The sequence below is a fragment of the Punica granatum genome, chromosome 2 (genome assembly GCF_007655135.1).
Source record: "Punica granatum isolate Tunisia-2019 chromosome 2, ASM765513v2, whole genome shotgun sequence".
NCBI classification, from domain to species: domain Eukaryota; kingdom Viridiplantae; phylum Streptophyta; class Magnoliopsida; order Myrtales; family Lythraceae; genus Punica; species Punica granatum.
This window is the reverse complement of record NC_045128.1, coordinates 44,193,794-44,216,079: the sequence shown is the minus strand read 5'-3', so window position 1 is coordinate 44,216,079 and position 22,286 is coordinate 44,193,794. Positions and strand designations below refer to the sequence as shown.

Below are 22,286 nucleotides of genomic sequence, written 5' to 3'. Positions count from 1 at the left end.
AAAAAAATGTTTTGTACTTCAGAATGATTGGGAAAAGGAAAATCCGAATCCTTTCTTTTTATCTGTTCAACCAGAAAATTTTAGTGAATTGCACTTTCTCGAAAAATCAATTCATCCTCATTATTCCTTACAGCACCTCTAGTTAAGAAAAAAGGAAAAGGGTCGAAAAAACGAGGTCACAAGCCGTTTCATTTCATTAGAGGTTAAATAAATAATATCACAATGTCCGAATGCAATAGAAATTGCATCAACAAAATGATCGAGAGTGGTCAGCGTTGTGGTTAATCTAGATAAGCAAGATGTATATCCATCAATCCTTCACAATTTATCAGAACCATTTCATCGGGATCAAATATGATGATCTCATCTCTCTTGCATTCAGAAAACAAAATTACTTACGATTAGAAGTAGTATACGTAATTGATAGCCTCGATCAAGATATAAAAATATGCTCTCAGCAGGTCTAATTTGACAATATGTTCTTCATAACTGCAAGGTGTGCCGCTAAACTAGAGGACCAGAGGCAAACAAGCTGACAAGGCGTCGAAACACTTGTGCTGAGAGCTGGTGTGCAGGAAAGGGCTCACCATCCAAGTTCCAAATGCTGCTATTCCCCGAAGATTTAAATGTAAAAGCCCGAGTCTGTCAGAATAAATGAATATATCAACTTAATCAACACAGTAACAGCTAATAACTTGAGTTACTGACTGCATGCCGACCCTTTTATAAGGATCGAAAGCCCTTACTTATCATAAAAGTTAACCAACATTTGTTTCTGCTTAGGATCTTGAGCCAGTAATCTATGTAAGTCCACATTTAGAACAGAACTTCGTACAGAATGAAGGGTTAATCGAGTTGACACACCTTATGGTGCTCCACGAACTCAAAGTTCAGGGGATTCCCATCTTTTTTTGCCAGCTGCAAGAGGTGCCTGCACAGGTGTAGTTAAACATTAGAAGATCACAATAGAAAGACTTCTAAGATATATCCTGAATGAGATGACAAAGGGACGACAGACTAGTGATAAAAGCATAAGCTTTTGGTAGCAGGAGAGGGAGAGGGAGAGTGAGGGAGAAGGAGGGGGGGGGGGGGGGGGGGGGGGGGGGGGGGGGGAGAGAGAGAGATTATTGGCATTACAACAAATAGAGGGCTCTTGGGCAGTCCTTGATCAATATGAGATGCAAAAAGCCATCTCCAAGGTGTGCATCAGCCACTAAACCATCAGGCGCTCTTTCATTTCGGTTTGCCATTATAGCAGCCCCTACACTCAGGTACCGCCCTTTTGACCTCAGCCAATTGGCTTCCCTTCCCCTCACATTTGGATCTCCTGCTGTCTTCGCATTGCAGATTTTGCAATCAACACGGCAAATTACTCTTCGACATTTCTTTTGACCCTCTGAAGGTATTGTTCCTTCTTGTGCTTTGATTTCAAGGCAAGCTATTTCAGCTTCATATGATCTGGATGACACAGAAGAGATACCATCATCAAATATATCAGAATAAGAGTCCTGAAGAAGGTTATCGATATCGTCTAAAGCTATGGCTCAAGAAACACTCAAGAAACAGAAAATAGGTTTTAACAGTTTTATTGAATTAGAAAGATACCTGTGCCTCATGAACACTTTTGTTCCAGAATAATCATAACGCTTGGGGCCCATCCAACGGTATTTCTCACTCTCTGTGATGACATCACCATAAAATCCATATCTGCAACAGCCGAAATGAATTTTAGAAGTCTAGAACACTTCCTTCCAAGTACAAAGATATGAATCCGAGGAAGGATTCATCTGTAACTGAATAATACCTTCTAAACAACTTTGTTAAGTTTGTTTCAGCAGATGACTAATTTATAAGACCAAGATTATGAAAACATAAACAAAGATGAGTTTCCTTGACAAAACAATGGCATCAGTAATTACAGGAAACTACCCAGCAAAAGAAGCTGCATAGCGTGCACAAGGTTCAACCTTTGATGTAGAAGTTATTCTCCATCTTACAATTTGACCTATATCAAGGCCCACCCGTTTCCCCAGTACAATATGTAGCGCCGAAGTAATGGGATCTCGAGCTCCTGTGGTACTGAGAAAAGGAGACATGAACATCAATCATAGGGAGACAGACAAAAAACTTGAATGAGCAGTTAGAATGAGAAAATTTCACCGATGAAAGAATCAAGACATATAGAGTGATATCGAAGCCCCATAGCACCAATCAACAGCATCAACATTGACGAGTAGTAAGACAAACAAACTTCAAGAAAAGAAATCCAACAAGAAGATGAAAAGGTCCGAATAAAACAACCGGTGTAAGGCAACCAAAAGTTTGATTCGAAGAGCAACCGCCATAGAATTCATATTCATACAAAAGCAATGAAAGTGATATTTAAGTTGGGCGCCATATGACATCAAGTAATTCACCAGACAATTATAATTATATCTACCCAGCCAACTCAAAACTCACTTGATAACCACTCAAAATTCAGTTGATAACCTAGGTTTAGAAGGGGAGGATAAAGATCATAAGATAGGTGCAATAATAGTTAACAAGTACCAAATCACAATTGCATCAGTTGAACCAGCAGGAATGATTCCAAGTCTAAATCGTTCATTTGGCACCAGGAACTTCAAATCTCCATCTGAAGAGTTGTGAAAAGACCAGCTTTCAGCAACAACTAGCAAGAAGTATTTATTTTACTCTCAACAAGCTTCTACAGAAAGTATAACAATTTTCAAGTGGCAAATAGTCAGAAGTGATTAAATGCAACTTCTATCTGAGACTAGAATTACCTGTGTAGGAAGAATCACCTTCAGCTCCTAACATTTTAACAAAAAACAACTTATCAAATTGCCAATTCACAAGAAGAAAGTAGCTAGAGCTTTACTATGAAACACGAATAAAGGTACATACTGAGAGTTGAGATACCGAGGGCATTATTAGGAATTAAAGGAGAGTCATCTTCATCATGAGAAGATGTATCAGCAACAGGTTCATCAACCGAAAAATCATTATATCCTCCAACAGACTGAACAAAATCTGCAGGTGCAGGTGGATAAGCAGCTTTAAGCCTTGTAGAAAGAAATCCATTCAGAATTTCGTTAAAGAAACCATCGCCACCCTGGAAGAAATCCAATAAGCAAACAGAACCAACATGAGCATGCTAGACAGGAACAGCAGAATGACAGGATGAACATTGCAACGGACATTGTGGTAGTTCCTCAAGATTCGAGAAGCTTTGCAACAGCACGTGCTTCATTGTAGAAGTCAAGTATAAGAATGAGTGGGTGGAAAGTCTCATCACTTACAACAGCCAAAACACCATCATACTGTCTCAGCTCTTCGTCGGTTGTGGTTCTCATCACGTCAAAAGCATGTCCTGCCCTTTCAGTCACAATAACCTGTCTGACACAGAGCAAGGATCTAAATTTACTCCAGAAGAAGAAATCAATTGGTTCCGCTATCATCAATCACATTATGCAGGTATGAAGATGATGGTTACTACTCTACCAAATTTGGAGCATAAGGTTGCAAATTCAGCTTATGCAAGAGCCTCAGGTTTTTAGTTTTGCTTGTTATTTTGTAAATCCTTCTTGAGGGATCTGTTTTGGTTCTCGTTTGCAGAGCAGCTTTTGGGTAAATGATCCTTAGAGTTGATTTAAGTTTGTTCTGGTTTTTTTGCTCTCGTACAGAGGATGAGTGGATCGGAATTTACATTTATCTATAAACAGCATAGTCAAGTTACAGGAAAGGTGCTTCTCGCCTCATGCAAACTGACAACTTGCTTAAACATGTAATCAAATTTGTTCCAGTACAAGGGGAAACCTCTTGAAGCCAAAATTCCCACAGGAAAACATTAGTTAAGACAAAGCTTCTAGTATGGCCAACACTAACAACTATTCACCGGGGATGTGTTACCTTAGTCTGCACATTAGCTCTTGAAAATATGGGAGCCACTGTTTCCCAAGTTTGACAGCCATTTCCCTTCCCACTCATTGGATGAACAAAAATCTGATTACGACAAGCGATTTGAAAAACATGAGCATTATATCTCTGTCAGGGGGATCAACTAATTTAGACAACCTTAATAAGCTGGGGGGCCTTATTACCAGGAGATTCTTGGGTCTATCCTCCATTTCCCTGCTCAAAGAAGCATTGATACGATCAACCCACATTTGACATGTCTGGGGATCTTTGTGACCAAAGTTATACATTGCTGCAGTCCACAGAGAAGGCTGAGACTTTGATCGTTGAACAGCATGCACAATAAAACGGTGCATCTGCATCATCACAAAGATATTGCATCCGATGAGTATAGGAAAAACTACCATTATATATATATATATGTAGAGAGAAAAGAGGACCAACCTGCCATTCAGGACCCAAGAGACATCTAGCTGGACTTGAAGGATTTGACCTATGAACTACACCTTGGTCAATTAACTCCACGGCATAGATATCGCTAAACTTGACATCGGCTGCATCAGGTGGACCAAGTTTAATGCGGAAACAAATATTACGGTCCTGTTTCCAGATAAACATAAAATTATGATGGAAGATGAAAGTCAAATTCAATTTGAAGCTGCAATCCCACTTCGTTAATCAGCACTCGAGAGATTAAATCAAGCTTTTTGCACGCTATGGAAAATATTGTGGCCTTTCAGCATCTTCATCATTTGGAAAAGCAGATCATATGAGTATTGTATTGCATTAGAAAGCAACCTGAGCTGAGCCGACTCATTTCCCGTTCTTGATCTATACCATATCAAATTAAAACCAAACTTTGTGTTCTTTTCTTCTTCTTTTTTTTTTTTTTTGGGAAAAAGAAAAGTATGAATTAAACAACAGCAGATTGCATTGCAAAAGGAAGGAAGAACAGGCGCAAAAGAACTTACAGTGTCCGAGGATTGGACCAGTTTCCAAGACAACCCGTCAGAGTTTAGACAAAGAATCACTTCCCCGACGTGATCCAAGAAGAGACTGGAGCGTAAGACCGGTTCTTGCCCGCCAACAGCATCACGAATACTATCGTCCCCGTTTCTTTCCATCTACCCGAGAGATGTCCCGCGGCCGCCCAATTATCAATCAACCAATGCCACTTCGGGAAGCTTAGATTATATTACAGAGAAATCGTGTGCGAAACCCAAAACAAAACAAAACAAAACAAAACAAAAAACCGGTCCTCTGACTGACTGACCTGACGGACAGGTTATCATCGTCGTGGAAATCAAATCAAGGATGGTGTGCAGTGTAGGGAAGGGAAACTTTCTGTTCTGAGACTGTTTTGGTCCCTAAGTTATCGAGTTTACATTATCTGGATCCCTCAATTATTTTTTCCATTACAATGATCCATGCATTATCGATTTTACATCAAGTAGGCCCCTGATCATATTAGTTAGGTTCCTGTGTTCATCAATAGGTCCATGCGTTCATCAGTTAGGTCCCTGAGTTATCGAATTACATCAATATAGTCCTTTTTACATCAATATGGTATTTTGTAACATCATATCAGTCCCTATAAATATCAGTCGGGTTCTCGTGATTTTCCCTGCCTCCAACTTCCTTGGAGTGACGGTTGCTTCGAGGCCACCTCTATTCAGGCCACCATCATTCATGGCATCCCCAATCAGGCCACCCCTAATCAAACCCCCCTCATGTTTCCCCTTCAGAGACCATGTAAGCTACAAGTACTCCAACTGCTTCAAGATTTGTTGCATTCCTTGGCCCAAGGACTCCGCCTCCACAATGAAGATCAAGAACATTTGGGGAGCAATATAGTGTTTTTAATGGCTAGTAGATTTGCCTTGTCTTTTGGTTAGTTTTTTGGTTGACAGGAAGATTTAGGGAGCAATATTATCTTTGGGAGAATTTTTTGTTGGAAGTATAGGAAGAACATTGCCTAGTCTTTTGGATAATTTTTTGTTGCTCTTTTGGTTGTATACATGTTACTTTACTAAAACTCTAATTCATATTCTTGTATGAAGCTACTTCGGCTTAGTAATCTGTAAACTCTTATGTGAATTCTTGTGAAATTTCTAATTGCTAAGGGTTATTCTTATTTTATGTACAAATTATTACAATCATTGCTATAACTAGTAAAAAACACATTAAAAGGACCTAAGTGATATACAAATGATTCAACTCATACAGAGAGAAATGGCGGGAAAATAACAAGAAAAGGATGGAGGAAAAAATTACAAAAAAAAGAAGAAGCTAAAATACACATAAAATGAACGTGGAGATCTAATTGATGTACCATTTAATACCGCCAGTCTCCCTATTTAACGGCATGATCTAAGTGATGTAACATAAGGACTTAAATGATATAGTAAAATGATCGATCTGATGTGTCATGAACTGCGAGATCTTAACTGATGTAGCAGAGGACCTTCAGGATGTATGAAAGGATTTACCTGATGTCCCAATGGATCTAACTAATGTATCAAAGGGTACATTTGATGTAAAATCGATAACTTAGGGATCATTGTCATGGAAAAATAACTCAAGGACCCAGGTGATGTAAACTCAATAATTCAGGGACCAAATCGTTGGTATACTCTATTATTATCGTTCCTCGTTCGTTGTTCTGTTCTGTTAAGTGTCCCCGGAAAAAGGAAGGGGAGGAGGGCGGCCGGCCTGCCGGCCAAGGCAAGATAGGAAAATTTCGCTAGTAGAAAGAATTTTCGCTATATAATTTATATATATGTACATACATATTATTCCACTGGCAGATCCAATTAGGCGAATAGAAAATGAGCCGATGGACTTAAATGGAGCCCAACTCATTATCTCAAGTATCTATATCTATATATAATAATAAAAGGAGAAGTAACGTGTAGGTTAGTGCCACGTAGGATAAAAGTATATCCATATTGAGGGACTTTGCAAATCCCGCCAATAGAATCACGACAAATGGCACAATATTATGGAGCCACTCGACTCATCGAGGTCCAAAAGTCTATAGGTTACGATTCACGAAAGTCTAAACATCTGAATTATTGGAAGTTAAAAAAGTTTATTAATCCAAAACCATTTATATAATGGACGAATATCTCTTTTTTGCAATTAGACGATGATAAGATTTGCCCTATGAATTTTCTTAATTGCAATCACTGTCATTGCTTATAGACCATCGTTATATGAAAACAGATTTAATCGATTTTTTGATGACGACTTTAAGATGATGAGGTTACGATTTGTTATTTTCAGTTTGTTACTTGCTTTACCTAATTTTTATATCTTATCACCTTATTCTCATCGGGGAATATATACTACCAATTTAATCTTAAAAGGTTTTGGCCATCAAAATGATTTTTTTTTTAAGTGTTCAATCCGTCAGATAAAATTAGTCCTCCTTTGAAAAATGACCATTTCGCACGGTTGCAAATGTATGAGGAGAGGAGCTGACAAGAATTAAAGAAAACTGTCGATTTGGAAATTGTGAGATTCAATCGATTCTTTTGACTGGCTCACCGTTTGAAGCAAACGATTTCCAAATTCCACTTTACAGTTTAGACTGTTTAGCGTCGCCAACCTTTTACCACGAATGCGATCATGGAATATACGTACGCGTATACACTCCGATAGAAAATTTTACATCTGAGCGTTTAAGCATTTGAATTAAACCGGTTCAACTTCGAATGACACTGCCTGCAACAGCTCCTTTCGCAGGTAAATTTCTTTCTTCTTTTTTTTTCCCCCTACTAGCTAGGAATCATTCACCAGAGAATGGCAGCAGATGGAATGGAGGCCGAGCCAAAGAAGCCAAACCCAACTTCTAAAAGGAAGATGACAAAATCCAATCAGATTAAACTTCTCTATTTTCATTACAGAATGTACAATAAGTAACCACATCCCAAAATCATCTTCGACTCAAAAAGAACTTTTGTCTGCCCGATGAAAGAGTTTAGCGCCCAAACTATACAGGAAAAGCACATCTTTCTCCGGGTCACCTCCAAACCGTCTCGTTTGCATCGGTGAAGATCGCGTTATGATGCTCTATGAGGCACTGAATGACCTCAATAGCGCCATAATCTATTGGGGCACCATCGTCCAAGGGAATTGGGTCGACAGTTCCATCTTCTTCTGCAACCACAGAAGTAATTGCGTATAATGATGAATCTATTTTCCATTCACATATCAAAAAACATTTACTTTCGTCTTCCTCTCTTGCAGGCATCAGTGGGGAAAAGAAGTGTAGAGAAAGTAAACCTTCGAGCATATCCCAAGCAGTGTAACTAGGCATCTCGTTTTGGTTCTGTTGAGTCTTCTGCCAATCACTCCAATACTGCTTATAGAACTCCAGCTTTTGCCCTTCCTGCCACATAATCACCGGGGCCATCTCCATTGCAAGGGTTCGGACATCCATCTGCAGACAGTGAAGAAGCATAGAACAAGTTGAGATAACCAAGAATCAAGCACAGAGAGAGACAGCTTCTGAGACAGCGTTAGATTGTTCCTTGCCTTGTTAACAAGAGACTTCTGGCTGACACGGAGCAACAGGGCCGTTATATATTCAAGGGTCATGTAATTCACGTTAGGAAGCTTCTTTAGGATGTTCCTCATCGCATTTATGCTCGAACGAGCACCTCTGATCTCCTCGTAAAGCCTGAAAGTTGTCAGAGGCTCAGGAAGACTCGCAAGGTAACACTTTGCTAGGGTTGCTACGTCCAGTGGATTTGTGCCTTCAGGCAATGACGTGTTCAAATCTGCAAATCAAAAAAAGTCTAACCAGGACATGTTCCCAAGAAAAATCAAATATGAGAAAAGGTTTGAGAGAAGGAAAGTTCAAAGTTACCCATGTTGTATAATGAGACCAACTGCTGAATAACCTTCTTGTCTCCTTCAGCCTTGAACAAGTTTGGCGAGTTTAACCCTAGTACTCAAAATAAAAATAATGTCATACAAATCCACTACAGTAACATATATAAAATTATTAGATCACACTAATCCATGTTCCTTGCATAAACAGCTCACCTGATAAGACAAGGTAATCAGCACACTTCACCAAGATATGGGGGACAAGCACACTCGACTGTTGCCGTTGAATTGTAATTTCAATAGGGACCCCAAATACTAATGACAAAGAAGAAAAACAAGCTGTGAGCAAGTAGAAAAATCTAGCAACAAGACTAAATCCTCAAGATTCAATAAGCACTAAGGGTGCGTTTGAATTCAGAGTTAAAGTAACTTTAATTTTGATTTTGATTTTGATTGTGGAAAAGGACAAATGAGATGTGATTATAAATTTGACTTGGGAAACGTGTGTTTTTGTTGTGTAGTGTGTTGAGTTAAAGTTAAAGTTAAAATTGAGTGTCTTTCAATCCAAACAGGGCCTAACTTCTCTTGGTCAATTAATTCAGCACAAGTGAACCACCAAAAAACATTCAGTTAAACACGGTATGCAGCCAACTTTTACCATCAGTGCTTGCAACTCCCTGCAAACAGCAGAAGCTTGTATAAGAAACCAGCAAAGAAACGCCAAACAGGGAAAAAAAAAAAGGGGGAGGGGAAGGGATTCGGGAAGCAAAACAAAGAATCATATACCTTCTGCCACCTTTCAATGTCTGTCATTATGGTTTTACTTCTCTGTGCAGTTATTTTTGCTACCTAAAAATTTTTACAACTTAAATGTATCAGATCTGGAGGCAAAACTGTAAAGCACAGGAGCCCTTCTTTCCGACGACAACATGTAGATGAAATTCAACCCGCGACATTAACAATTGGTTAGAACTAAGTTACCTCTTCCACCTTTGTCTTGCCAACAGAGACTTTATCCTTAGTCTCGGAGATACCCTTCCTTAGAAATGACCCAGTTGATGCAGCAGCTTCAATAAGTCGCTCCTGCACTGCATGTCTGGTCGACGGCTGCTGTAAGAGGGCCCATCGACTCTTAACAATGGAGCCGACTCGTTCCGCCACTTCTGCGACATTGCCTTTAGCATTATGCCCTGCTTCTTTCAGCTTCACCCCTGCAGCACAAACTTGAGCATGTGAGTAAATGAGGTACAGTTCTTCTGGGGAGAGTAACCAGTTACTGTTACCTGAAGAAGAAAATAAGCCAGTAGCTCTATCTTGCCACTGAGGTGAGAAAGGCGAAGGCATTGAATTGATAGGCCAAGGAGGACCCAACCAGAAACTCAAGATGCAAAACCCACAAAAGTCGTATGTGACTAAAGAGGCAGCTTCCAGAGTTGAAGATAGCAGCTTTACTTTGGTAGGGAAAGTGACTAAAAGCTGAGGTTCACTGCCAGTTCAACCTACAAACGAGACATTCCTGGAAAATAACACCATAAAAAAGTCTCAAGAACGTGATCGGAATTGGAAATAGCTGCGTGGTTTTGTCTTGTTGCACCGGCAACTGATGGTGTTTGCATACTGTCTGAGCAAATAGAAAACAAAGTAATTGTTTTACTTATTTTTTGTCCTTCCGTACTTAGAGATTGTCTTATGTTTTTGTTGTTATTATGGATAAACAGACGAACCCATACATGTAAACAAGGGCTTGGCAACAAATCGGTATTTGCTTCCTCATTGAAGCGATGCCATTAATAAAAACGAAAGATTATGCAACCCGTCCTGTTACTGAACTAACTAAAACCTCTACCTTCTTCACCTATCAAAATACCCATCAATCGAATCCCAGAAGCCGTCAGAATTTCAAAAGCTGATTCAGACGATCCTCTATTTAATAAGATAGGATAGCGATATCATTCAATCAACGCCCGGATCATCAAAACACGTAAAGCCCGAATCCTTAATCGCAATAGATATCGGACGGAAAAGAAGAAGAAGAAAAAGATATTAAAGATATGAAAGAAAGCCCCGGAATTTCGACAGAGGAACGCACCTATTAATTCAGACGGAGCTCAGAGCCTTCCTGGAGGCGATTTGGCTTCTGGGGGAGACGATGACTGTTCAAAGTTCTCTTCTCTGGCTGGCCAGTATTCATTCAAAGAGGGAAAGTGAAAGTGGAGGGCGTCGTCGAACAGTACCCAGACTATATATATATATATATATATGTAGAGAGAGATAGAGAGAGAGGGATAAAAAGGACATTTCAGTTATTAGGTTATGATTATTTGACCAGTGAAAAAGAAAAAGGAAAAACAATTATAGATTTCTTATTAGACCCAGGGAAGGAGAAGTAAAATTTTTTAGTGAATACGCAATTTCATGCGTGATTTTTGCAAGTTACTTCAATTTCATTCATAATTTATCTTTTACATAAATTTCGTTCCCGACTTTACACTTTTACACTAATTTCGTCCTTGCTAAATCAAATTGATTCTCGATTTTGTACGGTTACATCAATTTAATCTCTGATTTTCGCAACACAAGTCCCTGATTTTTGGCATTACATCATATCGATCCCTCATTATATAGGGCAGATGGCGTTACTATTCTGTTAAATTTGTTCAGGGACTGAGCTGATGTAATGCTTGGACAAATTGATGTTACCCCAAGTCATCATCTTCTTCCTATGTCTTCTCTCTCTTTCTTTCATTCTCTTTCGTCCCACAGTCCCACTTCAAACGACTTTCCTCTCCTTCATCTTCCTCTTCCTCTTCCTCATCAAATTCCCTTCGATGAATCACTCGGATTCTTTAAAAAGCTAGTCTCCTCGGAGCTTCAAAAACAAGATGAAACCTCTCTAGAACTTGAGATTCATGGTTCAGTTCTCCCGAGATCCAAAAACCCGATAACTTCCATTTATTTCAAAAAATACGTTAAATACTTATATTTATAGAAAAATCCCAGAAAATTACTGAAAGTAAGAAATTGAAATACGAGTTCTTAGATGTAAAAATCAATAAAAATGGAGATTGGAGCTTGTCACGTGAGCCTCCCGAAATTGTTGGGCGTCACAAGCACGAACAACACTGGACAGCCTATCGGGACAACTTCGGTAGAGTGTTTCAATTTCCACAAAACTCATATTTCTATGTTCTAGGTATTTGTGGAAACCTCAAACAACAGGCTACAATTTAGAATCAAACGGAAGTAAAAAATATGGAGAAAACAGGTCGAACAACTAGCTCGAATCCTTTAGATCATCATGTCCGCAGCCGACTTTAGAATGTGATATTTTTCAAACAACTCAACCAAATTCGGACAGTAATCCTACTGATCTAAGTAATGAAATTATATAGCAATTTCGATCAAATAACATACCTACGAGCCTTCAAGCTTTCTCTCTCTAGAACCTAAAGAGCTACACTTCAACTTCCGGAGTTTAGGGTCACCCCGTCGCCCACCGCCTCAAAATCAGTCAGATTGAAGGCAATCGCCCTCAACTTAGGGAATGGTCGGGTCGCAACATGTGAGATTTGTGCCGAAGAAGAAGAATGAGAAGGAGAAGAGGAAGAAAATGAGTAAACAAAAACAAATGGGTTAAAAAAAGTCAGGAATTAATTTGATGTAGCACGATGACCAAATTGATGTAACATTTTCCACCATTTAACACTGTTAGCATTAATACTTAATGGTAGGGACCAAATTGATGTGGCAGTTGACTAAATTGATGTCGCATTGGAATCAGATCAATGCAACCACCCCACAGAAGGACCAAATTGATATAACTATAGCATTAACTGATGTAACTGTGGAAAGTCATGAACTAAATTGATGTTACCGTGCAGAGTCGAGGACCAATTTGATGTAACAGGGACGAAATTGATGTAAAAGTGCAAAGTCGATGACGAAATTGATGCAAAAAATAAGTCATGGACGAAATTGATGCAACTTGCGGACGAAAATTGCCTATTTACTCAAAAAATTTTGGCCATAATAAAAGAAAAGGAAAAAAGGGATAGATGTTTATTTGTTGGGAGCTTATCTGGTCCCGGACGGGGACTAGTCCAGCGTTCTTAAATGCATATAGTCGATCGCAAAATTTAATATAGTATATTACACTTTAGTTTAGTCGATTATGTTTATTTTGCAATCTACTATGTGTATTTTGGACTTTCCTGGATTGGAGAAGGTATTATATGCAGCGGAGACATCATGTAAGATGGATATTCCTGTTTAGCATAAAGATGGATATTCCTTGCTCATTATCAGACAATCACTTATTCACAAACCTCATGTGGGGCTAATAGTTTTCATTTCACATCTCATGGAAAACCCTTTTCGCTCCGCTTAGCCCTATCCCCCTCTAGAGGTATTTTAGTGATAGGTTCTATAGGAACTGGACGATCCTATTTGGTCAAATACCTAGCGACAAACTCCTATCTTCCTTTCATTACAGTATTTCTGAACAAGTTCTTGGATAATAAGCCTAAAGGTTTTCTTATTGATGATAGTGACGATATTGAGTATACCATAAGACAAAAAAAATATTATTTTTACCAACAATAAATGATATATATTTTTACATACTAAAAATTAAAATAATAAATTCTTATTGACTTATAGATACTACCGTTATATATAAGATTTTCCCATTGGACTGGTCCCTCTCCTGTACAGGATAAATTTCCTTGTTTGTTTGGTTTCTGGATCTTTCCTTTCAAGCCAACTGACAAACCGTTGGAGGAATTTCAACTCACAGTCCCTGCGGCTGGTGTTAATTACACAAAAGACTCATTACAATCGGAGCATGAGCAATTTCACCCTTAGCTGTGATTACATACATACATATATACATACATACATATATATATATATATATATATATATATATATACGATGAAACAACTTACCGGATTCATCACATTACATTGCGTGTGATCTATGTGCCACGAGACGTACGCATACAAGTGAAATTTATGATTAGTCTAATGATACTGCGAAAAAATTACTATATATCTACAAACTTTCGAATGTTTTATATCTTAAAATAAAATATAATATGATATTTGAGTACTTTTTGCTTCACCTTCTCCATCTCCTCCGACAATCCCCCTCCAAAGCCAATGGTTCCTTCCTCCACACCTTCTCCATCTGCTCGTCTCCGGCAAGAGGAGACATACAGCGATTGTCATAATGCCCGCCCACCCGCCGAAAAACCGAAAAAATAACCCGTACTTTAGATGGCACAACATTGATAAAAATGTCTGAGCAACAAGGAAGATGAAGAGAAAGTCCACTGCGACCTTGATGCTTTGCCCTGCCGATCTGATCTCGAGTGGGTAAATCTCGCTAGGGACAAGCCACCTGGGCGGGCCGCATGACCACCCGAACTCCGAAACATAAACACACACCATGACAAGCACTAGATAAGCACATGGCTTGCTCAATCCACCATGGTCTCCTAGCTTGAACGCCATTACTGCCCCAACAAGTACTTGTGATATTAACATTTGAAGGCCACCAATGACGAAAACCGTTCTTCTCCCAAGCTGCTTGTCCACCATTAACATCGAGATGAATGTAGAGATTGCACCGACCATGCCCGTCACAACTGCAGACAGAAGAGAGGCGCTCTGACCGAGCACGATCGTCCTGAATAGCACCGGTGCATAGAGCGAGATCACTTTAGTTCCTGTCACTTGTTGGAAGAATGGTTTCGCAATCAACATATATAACAAGCTGAGGCCTGTATTTCCTAAGGATAATTTTCCTGAATGGGCGCTCTATTTTCTTTGAGACCGTGCTTGCTCTGATGAGATCTTCGAATTCCAGCTGGACGTAATTTGTCCCTCGGATTTTCCTTAACATCGACTCAGCCTTTTGAGTGTCAGTGTTTCACTGGAGTAGGCTGTTGGATGTTCCGCGGTGTTTCGGAAGCGCAATCTCTGATATATATAGAGGGATTGACTGCGTAAAATTAAGCCGGGACTTGGTAAGTTAATTAAGTAGGAATGTGAATTTTTGCTCCTCTATGCACAACAAAGTCCCGTGAGCTCGTTAAGATATCAATTCCAGAAAAATTGATAATGGAGGAAAAAAATGTATTAGAATGCACAGCGGTCCTAACTATTCAATGGGGACGATTCCGCAATACGCAGCAATCTTGCCGTCGAATATTGAATTGGAGATTTAGGAATGTAAATTTAGTGGAATCTGGGGTTTCGATATATATATAATTACTGGAGCGAAAGAAGTACCTGATTAACAAATACAACTCCTACCCCCGAGCATAACACGGCCAAATAAATATATGCATAAACACATTGGATGCTGTCCCACCGAGGGGCCGAGCCAGCAAGAAATGGAACCCCGCCTAAGATGACAGAAGGCTAAAGAATGAAAAGAAGGAAGTTATCAGGCACGCCATTATGTACAAGGAGGACATGAACAAGCTAGATCAGCAGTTGACTATCGAATTTGCACTAGTTGCTGATCTTGGTGTCCTGTTTCATCTTGGCGGACACATCCGGGAAGAATTTCTTCAGGAACGGGGTCGCCTTGGAATATATAGACTTATTTTGTGAGTTTTGAAGGTTACCACGCTCGAGATTTAAGATTATTAAGAGGTTAGCTGGCGACTGTGGTCGGAAAGAATCAGTAGAGATATGTACGTGAAATCCCGATGTCATACCCAAAGATGATACCACCGATGATGCAAGAGAGGATGACGAAAGAGGTCACTCTGCTGTTGTATCACCTCCACGGGCTACTGAGAATCCTACAGCCGTGGCTTAAATCTCTCTTAAAAGTTGAAGTTTTTCTTTAATGTCTGGGATGATATATAGACCACACGGATGAATGATCTTACCCCGGGGGGTGGGTTGGGGGAGGGGGGTGCGCGGAGGGGGGATATCTTGTTTATGCTCGATCCATGGCATGGCAAACGAAATGGAGAGGAGAAGTGAAAAAGCAAATCAGTGATCGTGTGTTGGTACGTGGATCTTAATTTTATTGTATTGTGGCTGTACTTTGTGGGGGATGGAGAAATAAAAGCATATATATATATATATTCTCGTGAAGGTTGAGGATTCATTCATAATATGTAAAACTTTCACATGACATGAGTACCAAATAAAATGCCCAAATAAACAAAGATTACAAGATCAGAATAATCGAATCCTCCTTAGCATACTACATAAGGAAATTAAATGTGAAACACCTAGCAATATATAATAGATACAATGTAGCAGCAATCTGAAGTCCCGATCGAGACCTTCTACCGTCACATAAACCCCGAATAAACCAAGAATGGTCCTCAAGCCATAAATATATATAAAACTCAGCCATCTGATATCGATGTTCCGAAGAGACATCGATATCAGAGCAAAGTAGTGAGGCTCTTGAGCCGTGCGCTGTGGACCAAACACTGAATCGGGCCGTCAAATTAGACCAATAATCCAAGCCAGGGAAGGCTATAGGCATTGACCAATCCAACAAAGCTAGGGAGGACGCCAACGAGCCAACCAATCCAGAAGACATCCGCGACAAGAGAAACAAAAAAGGGAGTGACCAAGCTGTTTCGATTGATGCCGCCCTTGAAACCCACATTCAGATCCGATCTAACTCGGTCAAAACCAGTTTGGATCTAATCCAACCAGATTCGATACGAAGCGAGTCGGATCTAATCAAACCCGACCCGAAACAGGATCCGAACTGATCTGATCAAATATGGTAGAATCAGGCTAGATTCTAGCAGATCTGACCAAGATCCGTCTAGAAATGGTCAGATCGAGGTCGTTCCGAGTGGGTAGCAGCGTTGGTGTGTTGGGGCAGCCGCAAGGCAGAAGCGGAAGCAGCAGATCAGAGGTAGAGTTGCAATAGTCCGATCTCCTCCGAGCGGTAATCGTAGGTAGCAAATTAATGGTTCCATAATTTTCCACATAGCCGTGGGGCCACATGGTAAGTTTACCGGATAAAGAATATGTAGTTATGCGGTAAAAAATAAATAAATTTTTTTTTTTTAGTAAGGAATGGAGCATGAAGTGACATTACACTATGAGTTGAGATTTTTCGACATTTTATAAGGAGTTAAAAGTTTTTGAATATAGCTTTATGAATGACAACTCTTATGCTTTAATATATTATATATTGATGTTGCGGTTCGCATTAAAGTTGACTCGATGGGCCTTTCACTTCATGCATCGATATTGATAAGCCACCAGATGGACCTGTATGTCGCCCAAATTATATACCAAGAATACAGAGGGCCATCGTAGCTTTAGAGTTTTTTTATCATCCCTCGCCGTAATAATATCCTGCGAGAGCGATAACTTCACGATTCTTTAGTCTCGTGACCCGAAACATGTTTATAATATTTTCCATGTAATATATATGCATATTTCTCTGATTAGAAGAAAGAACTATGATGTCATGTGATATATTATTGAGTTCAGAAATTAGATGGAGCATAACTAATTTAAAATTCTAAAAATGATGGATTATGAGAGGATTTTATTAAAGACGCTATGATTTTTCTTATCTTAGAAAAAAAAAAAGCAATATACATATATATATATATATGGTTATTTTGCTTGCCTATAGGATTCCCGACTTGGGACAACGCGCGATGTCTCCGATGTTTTCAATTTCCCCTCCTCCCCCTCCTCTTTCTTCATCTACAAATCTCATCCAAAACCAATGCTGTCCCCAAACCTTTCCCATCTGCTCAATAGGAACACTCTTCGTCTCCGGCAACAAAAGATGCACAAACAGTGTCATAACTCCAACCCACCCAGCAAAGAACAAGAAAATTCCGTACTTCAGATGACACAGCATCGATAGAAATGTCTGAGCAACGAGAAACGTGAAGAGAAATCCCACTGCAATCGTGATGCTTTGCCCCGCCGACCGGATCTCGAGTGGATAAATCTCGCTCGGGACCAGCCACCCCAGTGGGCCCATGACCATGCAAACCCAGACACATAGACGCACACCAAGGCAAGCACTAAATATGCATATGATTTGCTCAGCCCACCCTGGTCCCCGAGCTTAAATGCCATTACCGCCCCAACCAGAACTTGTGAGATCAACATTTGAAAGCCCCCAACGATGAAAAGCGCTCTTCTCCCAATCTTGTCCACAACCAACATGGATATGAATGTGGAGATTGTACCAACTGTGCCGGTCACGACTGCAGAGAGGAGCGAGGCACTCTCCCCGAGCCCAATTGTCCTGAACAAAACTGGTGCATAGAACGAAATCACATTGATCCCTGTAACCTGTTGGAAGAATGGTATCGCTATCGACATAACTAGCTGAGGCCTGTACTTTCTCTGGACAATTTTCCGAAATGGGTGTTTGATATTTCTCGAAACCAAGCTTGCTGTTATGAGATCTTCAAATTCCAATTGGACATCGTGGGCCCCCCTGATTTTCCTCAACATAGACTCGGCCTTGTCGGGGTTGGTATTCCGTTGGATGAGGCTGTTTGGTGTCTCTGGGAGGAAGAGTGAACCCAAGGTTAGGATTGAGGCAGGTACTGCTGCCAATGCTAGGGAAATCCTCCAGCCCCATCCTGCTACGATCTTTTGGGATCCGTAGTTTATAAGGTTAGCCGATAAGACCCCGATTCCTACACATAGTTGGAAGCCAATGTTGAATGCTCCTCGGTGCTTAGGAAGTGCCATTTCTGAGATATACAGAGGCACTGACTGCACAAATAAGCTTATTATTAGTCCATCAGATGGCAGGAACAGGAACTGTCTAGAACAGATCTCTATGCTTATTTTCCGGAAGGAACATGAACTAGAAATTTGATAAAGCAAACGCAGCTTTTGTTAAAGACAGCAGGAAATACATGACAGGAGTACCCACCTGGTTTGCAAATCCAACACCAATCCCGAGCAAAACTCGACCGAATATCAGCATATAAACATTAGAGGCTGCACCACCGAGGGCTGAGCCAACGAGAAATGCAGCTCCCCCTAAGAGGATCGAAGGCCTCCGTCCAAATGCTCGAGTGACAAAAGAGGCGAAGAACGACGCTACCAAGCCGGCTATGTAGAGGGAGGAAGTGAACGAAGTCAAGAGCTGGCTGTCGAATTTGCAGTAGTTGCTGATCTTGGTGTGCTGTTCCATTTTAGCGTACACGTCCGGGAAGAATTTCCTGAGGAATGCATCCATTGAGGTCACCCCACCTCGCAAACGTATAGGCACCAGTAAGTTGGTTTGACAAGTTCGATACTGAATGGCGCGTACATGATTCTACCTTAGCAAGGAGTCAGAAATTAGAATAAAGAAATTCTCTAATGCTCCTGCTCGATGATGATTAAAATCAAGTTGATCAATTTTTTTATTTTCTTCCTCATGTGTTGTGGGTACAACATTAAATCGGAACTTTTTATGACAACACGTTTCTTGTTACATACATATATTGGTGAAGCGACTTTCCTTGTTCAATGAGTTCTAGTAGTTACTTGTTGAAGAAGAACCAACATGCATGGATATATACCTGAAATCCCGATATCATAGCCGAAAATGATGCCACCGGTGGCAGCAATCATGCATGAGAAGATGACAAGGAGGGTCAATCTTCCGTTGTATTTGGCGTTGTTACCGTCACCATCACTTGCAACTGAATATCGTACAGCCATGGCTTCTTACTTGAAAGCTCATAAGATCCCCCCGGGGTGGGGGTGGGTGACTGGAGCGAGGAAAGGGGAGGAACTTACTATGAGGAAATCTACTCTAGATAGAGCAGCGATATATTTGTGGTGCTATATGTGCTTTCCTAATAAGTAATAAAAAAAAGGGCAGGGGGGCTAAAAAACAAAGCAGGCTTTCTTGACTAAAATATACTTATCAACAAGAAGACGTGATCAGTGTTGCGTCTTCATCGATTTTTGGAAACCAATTCTCCAGCTTGCATTGTGGGATTTTGACTTGGATCTGGAAATTGTATTTCTTTGACTTCTTAGGAGCTTCGCTATCACCAGAACTATAGACTTTGTTGGCGAAAAAGAAAATTAGTCTGCCTTTCATAAGGGAGAGTATGACACAATGATACACGTTTTCACCTATTAACTAAAGGAATTGATTTTTTATTTTCGTTAGCGGCATTTATTCTGTTGAAATTTTATATGATTTTTCATTTTTCTTCACTAGGTTCACACCTCCCTTATATGGAAAAGTCGATAAGCGTATTCCGGATTAGATAAAGTGAGATCGGTGTTTCATGAAAAAAAAAAAAAAAAAAAAAAGACCAAAGGAAAAAGGCGCGCGATCGGTGTGGCTGGCGCTGGCAGGGCAATGGGCATATTCGTGCGTGGATCTAGCTAAGTTTTGACATGTTCTTGCGGGAAGTCTAGTGAAGATGAAGCTTGGGCCTAATCAAACCGAATCTGCGAGCTGCGAGGGTGGGCAGGCCCAATAGGGTTAGATTGAAGCAAAGATGGGCCTTCCCTTCTCGAGGAATCCCATAGATTCGGGGCAGGCCCACATTTTAAAATCCGTCCTCCCTCCACTCTCGATTTCTAGTCTCGATAAGAACCATAATACTAATGGCAATTATAATTGAGATATCTCTACTATTATAACAAAGTTCTTTTGTTTTTCCAAATAGTCATTGACAAACTATATTTATGTAACTATAACCACAATATTTACGGCAATAAATTTATCAAATAAATACCATCCAAATCACACAGTTTTCACTTCCATTTACTATCCTACTCTCTCAATTCTATACACTGTGCTTTCGTAGCGCGACTACACCTCTAGTACTAATAATAGAAGTGATTCTGCAACTGACACACGAAAAAAAAATAGTAAAGTAATACATTAATATATATGTCGTAAAAATTGTATCTTTAAATCTTATTCGTCCATCATCAACCGTATTTGAAAGTTTTAATTAAGTCCTTTATTTTCAACTTTTGACCCTTATATTATGAAAAAAAAATTAATTGAAACATTACACATGTCACACGCCTTGCTTCTAAAAATAGAAATTGATTGAAACAAAAAAATAACAAGGAGATAGAGATCCATGGATAAGAAAGGGAGAGGGGAGTTAGGGGCCTACCTCCGACTGCCATCATCCCAATCGATGTCTCCCACACAATGCTTAAAGTCGTTGATGACCTCAACTATGGCGCCATGTGGTTGTAGGTGGCCCCCCAGCACCTAGATTCAGTCTCTCTCTCTCTCTGTCGTAGAAAAATAAGAAGAAGAGAGAAACGGGTTGGATCTAGGCGTCGAGGATCCACCTCTATCCACTAGCACCATAGTTGAGGTCACAGGTCACCTCTGGTGCCCCTAGTGATACCGGATGTAAAAACGGTGGGCAGAGGTGGGCACTTGATGCCTAGAATCATATACTCTCTTAGTGGCCAAAACTAGGTGACGAGGGCCTATCTCCAGCCACTATTGCCATAATCGAGGTCACGTCGACTTTGGGACCAACAATGGACTGTGGCGGCGGAGGCTGTAGGTGGCCCCTCGCCGCCCCTTCCCCTTTCCTCATAGTTGCTTCTTTATCATTTCGTATAATTTTTTATTTCCAGGAATTAAAAAAATTAATTATTATCTCATAAGTATTAATTTACATAATGCATCACATTAGTAGAAATGAAAGGGTCATCGATGAATTTTATTGGACTTAATTTTATTGTGTACTTGAGAAAATTAGTTGATAAGATTAAACTTCAATGATCTAATGGTTTTGAATTGAACATATATAATAAGACATTTTATTGCGCATAATTATCAGATTCTTGAAAATCTAAATTGGAAGTAAATTCGGTAGACTTTCGAGTACACTTTTTAGATTTGATAAACTCTACCAGTTGATCGAGTTTACTTTTTGAGGAAAAGAAAAAGAAAAAAAGCTCGAGCTCACTAAATGATAAAATACAAAGTAAAATAGACATATTATCTCTACTATTACAAAAAAATGAGTAATTGACCTCTTTTTCGTCTCTAATTTTATTATTTAGTTACCATTAAATCGAGGTATAAATTTCATCAAGTAATAACCAACTACTCATCTTTTTGTCTCTTCCTCTTAGGGTTGTAAGTAAGACCGAATACGATAATCGATCAGGCCCGACAGAACCCGAAACCCGAAAACCCATTATCAAATTCAGGTGGGTTAATATTGGTTCTCGAGTCAACAATCAACCTGACTTGAGAAACCCGTCAGGGAACCGACTTAACCCGAAAATGCATTAATATTTTTTTTTTCGGGTCAGTCAAGACTCAGTCAAAGAAAACCCTAATTCCTAAATCTTCAGTTCACAGACCCTTTCATTCACTATTCTCTTCTCTTCAATTCTTCATTCATAGACCCCTTCAACTCTTCTCTTCGTTCACTTGCCATGAGCTACAGACACCTTCTGTTCAAGCTTCAAAGCTTTGACTCGAGTCACTTGATGACTCTATCACCGTCCACTCCAGGAGTGAGGCATCCAACGGAACCGGTTCTGCCTGCTTCCTTA

The 22,286-nt window shown here is 39.9% G+C and overlaps 2 protein-coding genes and 2 pseudogenes across 5 annotated transcripts; all 4 read right to left on the bottom strand.

Moving 5' to 3' along the window:
• Positions 1-304: 304 nt before the first annotated feature.
• On the bottom strand, positions 305-5,203 carry LOC116195079 (ceramide kinase). 3 transcript variants are annotated; one of them, XM_031524052.1, is made up of 13 exons: positions 4,890-5,203; positions 4,363-4,472; positions 4,104-4,274; positions 3,913-4,005; positions 3,303-3,395; positions 2,908-3,115; positions 2,787-2,813; positions 2,551-2,635; positions 1,930-2,079; positions 1,606-1,707; positions 1,138-1,458; positions 865-931; positions 305-642 (listed from the first exon to the last, which is right to left on the bottom strand). In XM_031524052.1, the coding sequence occupies exons 3-13, from the start codon at positions 4,272-4,274 to the stop codon at positions 505-507; spliced, it is 1,455 nt and encodes a 484-aa protein (XP_031379912.1). In that variant the 5' UTR covers positions 4,363-4,472; positions 4,890-5,203; the 3' UTR covers positions 305-504. The 3 variants fall into 3 exon arrangements, with proteins under 3 accessions (XP_031379912.1, XP_031379911.1, XP_031379910.1); XM_031524051.1 differs by having other exon boundaries at positions 2,923-3,115; positions 4,363-4,518; positions 4,890-5,198; XM_031524050.1 differs by having other exon boundaries at positions 4,363-4,518; positions 4,890-5,197.
• Positions 5,204-7,754: 2,551 nt separating this feature from the next.
• On the bottom strand, positions 7,755-11,000 carry LOC116197830 (uncharacterized Rho GTPase-activating protein At5g61530). 2 transcript variants are annotated; one of them, XM_031528081.1, is made up of 10 exons: positions 10,844-11,000; positions 10,038-10,270; positions 9,736-9,965; positions 9,541-9,603; positions 9,413-9,431; positions 8,971-9,069; positions 8,792-8,869; positions 8,458-8,702; positions 8,206-8,362; positions 7,755-8,079 (listed from the first exon to the last, which is right to left on the bottom strand). In XM_031528081.1, the coding sequence occupies exons 2-10, from the start codon at positions 10,096-10,098 to the stop codon at positions 7,943-7,945; spliced, it is 1,089 nt and encodes a 362-aa protein (XP_031383941.1). In that variant the 5' UTR covers positions 10,099-10,270; positions 10,844-11,000; the 3' UTR covers positions 7,755-7,942. The 2 variants fall into 2 exon arrangements, with proteins under 2 accessions (XP_031383941.1, XP_031383942.1); XM_031528082.1 differs by lacking the exon at positions 9,541-9,603.
• Positions 11,001-12,531: 1,531 nt separating this feature from the next.
• Positions 12,532-15,543, bottom strand: LOC116194065 (annotated as a pseudogene).
• Positions 15,544-17,253: 1,710 nt separating this feature from the next.
• LOC116193518 lies at positions 17,254-19,568 on the bottom strand (annotated as a pseudogene).
• Positions 19,569-22,286: the final 2,718 nt, after the last annotated feature.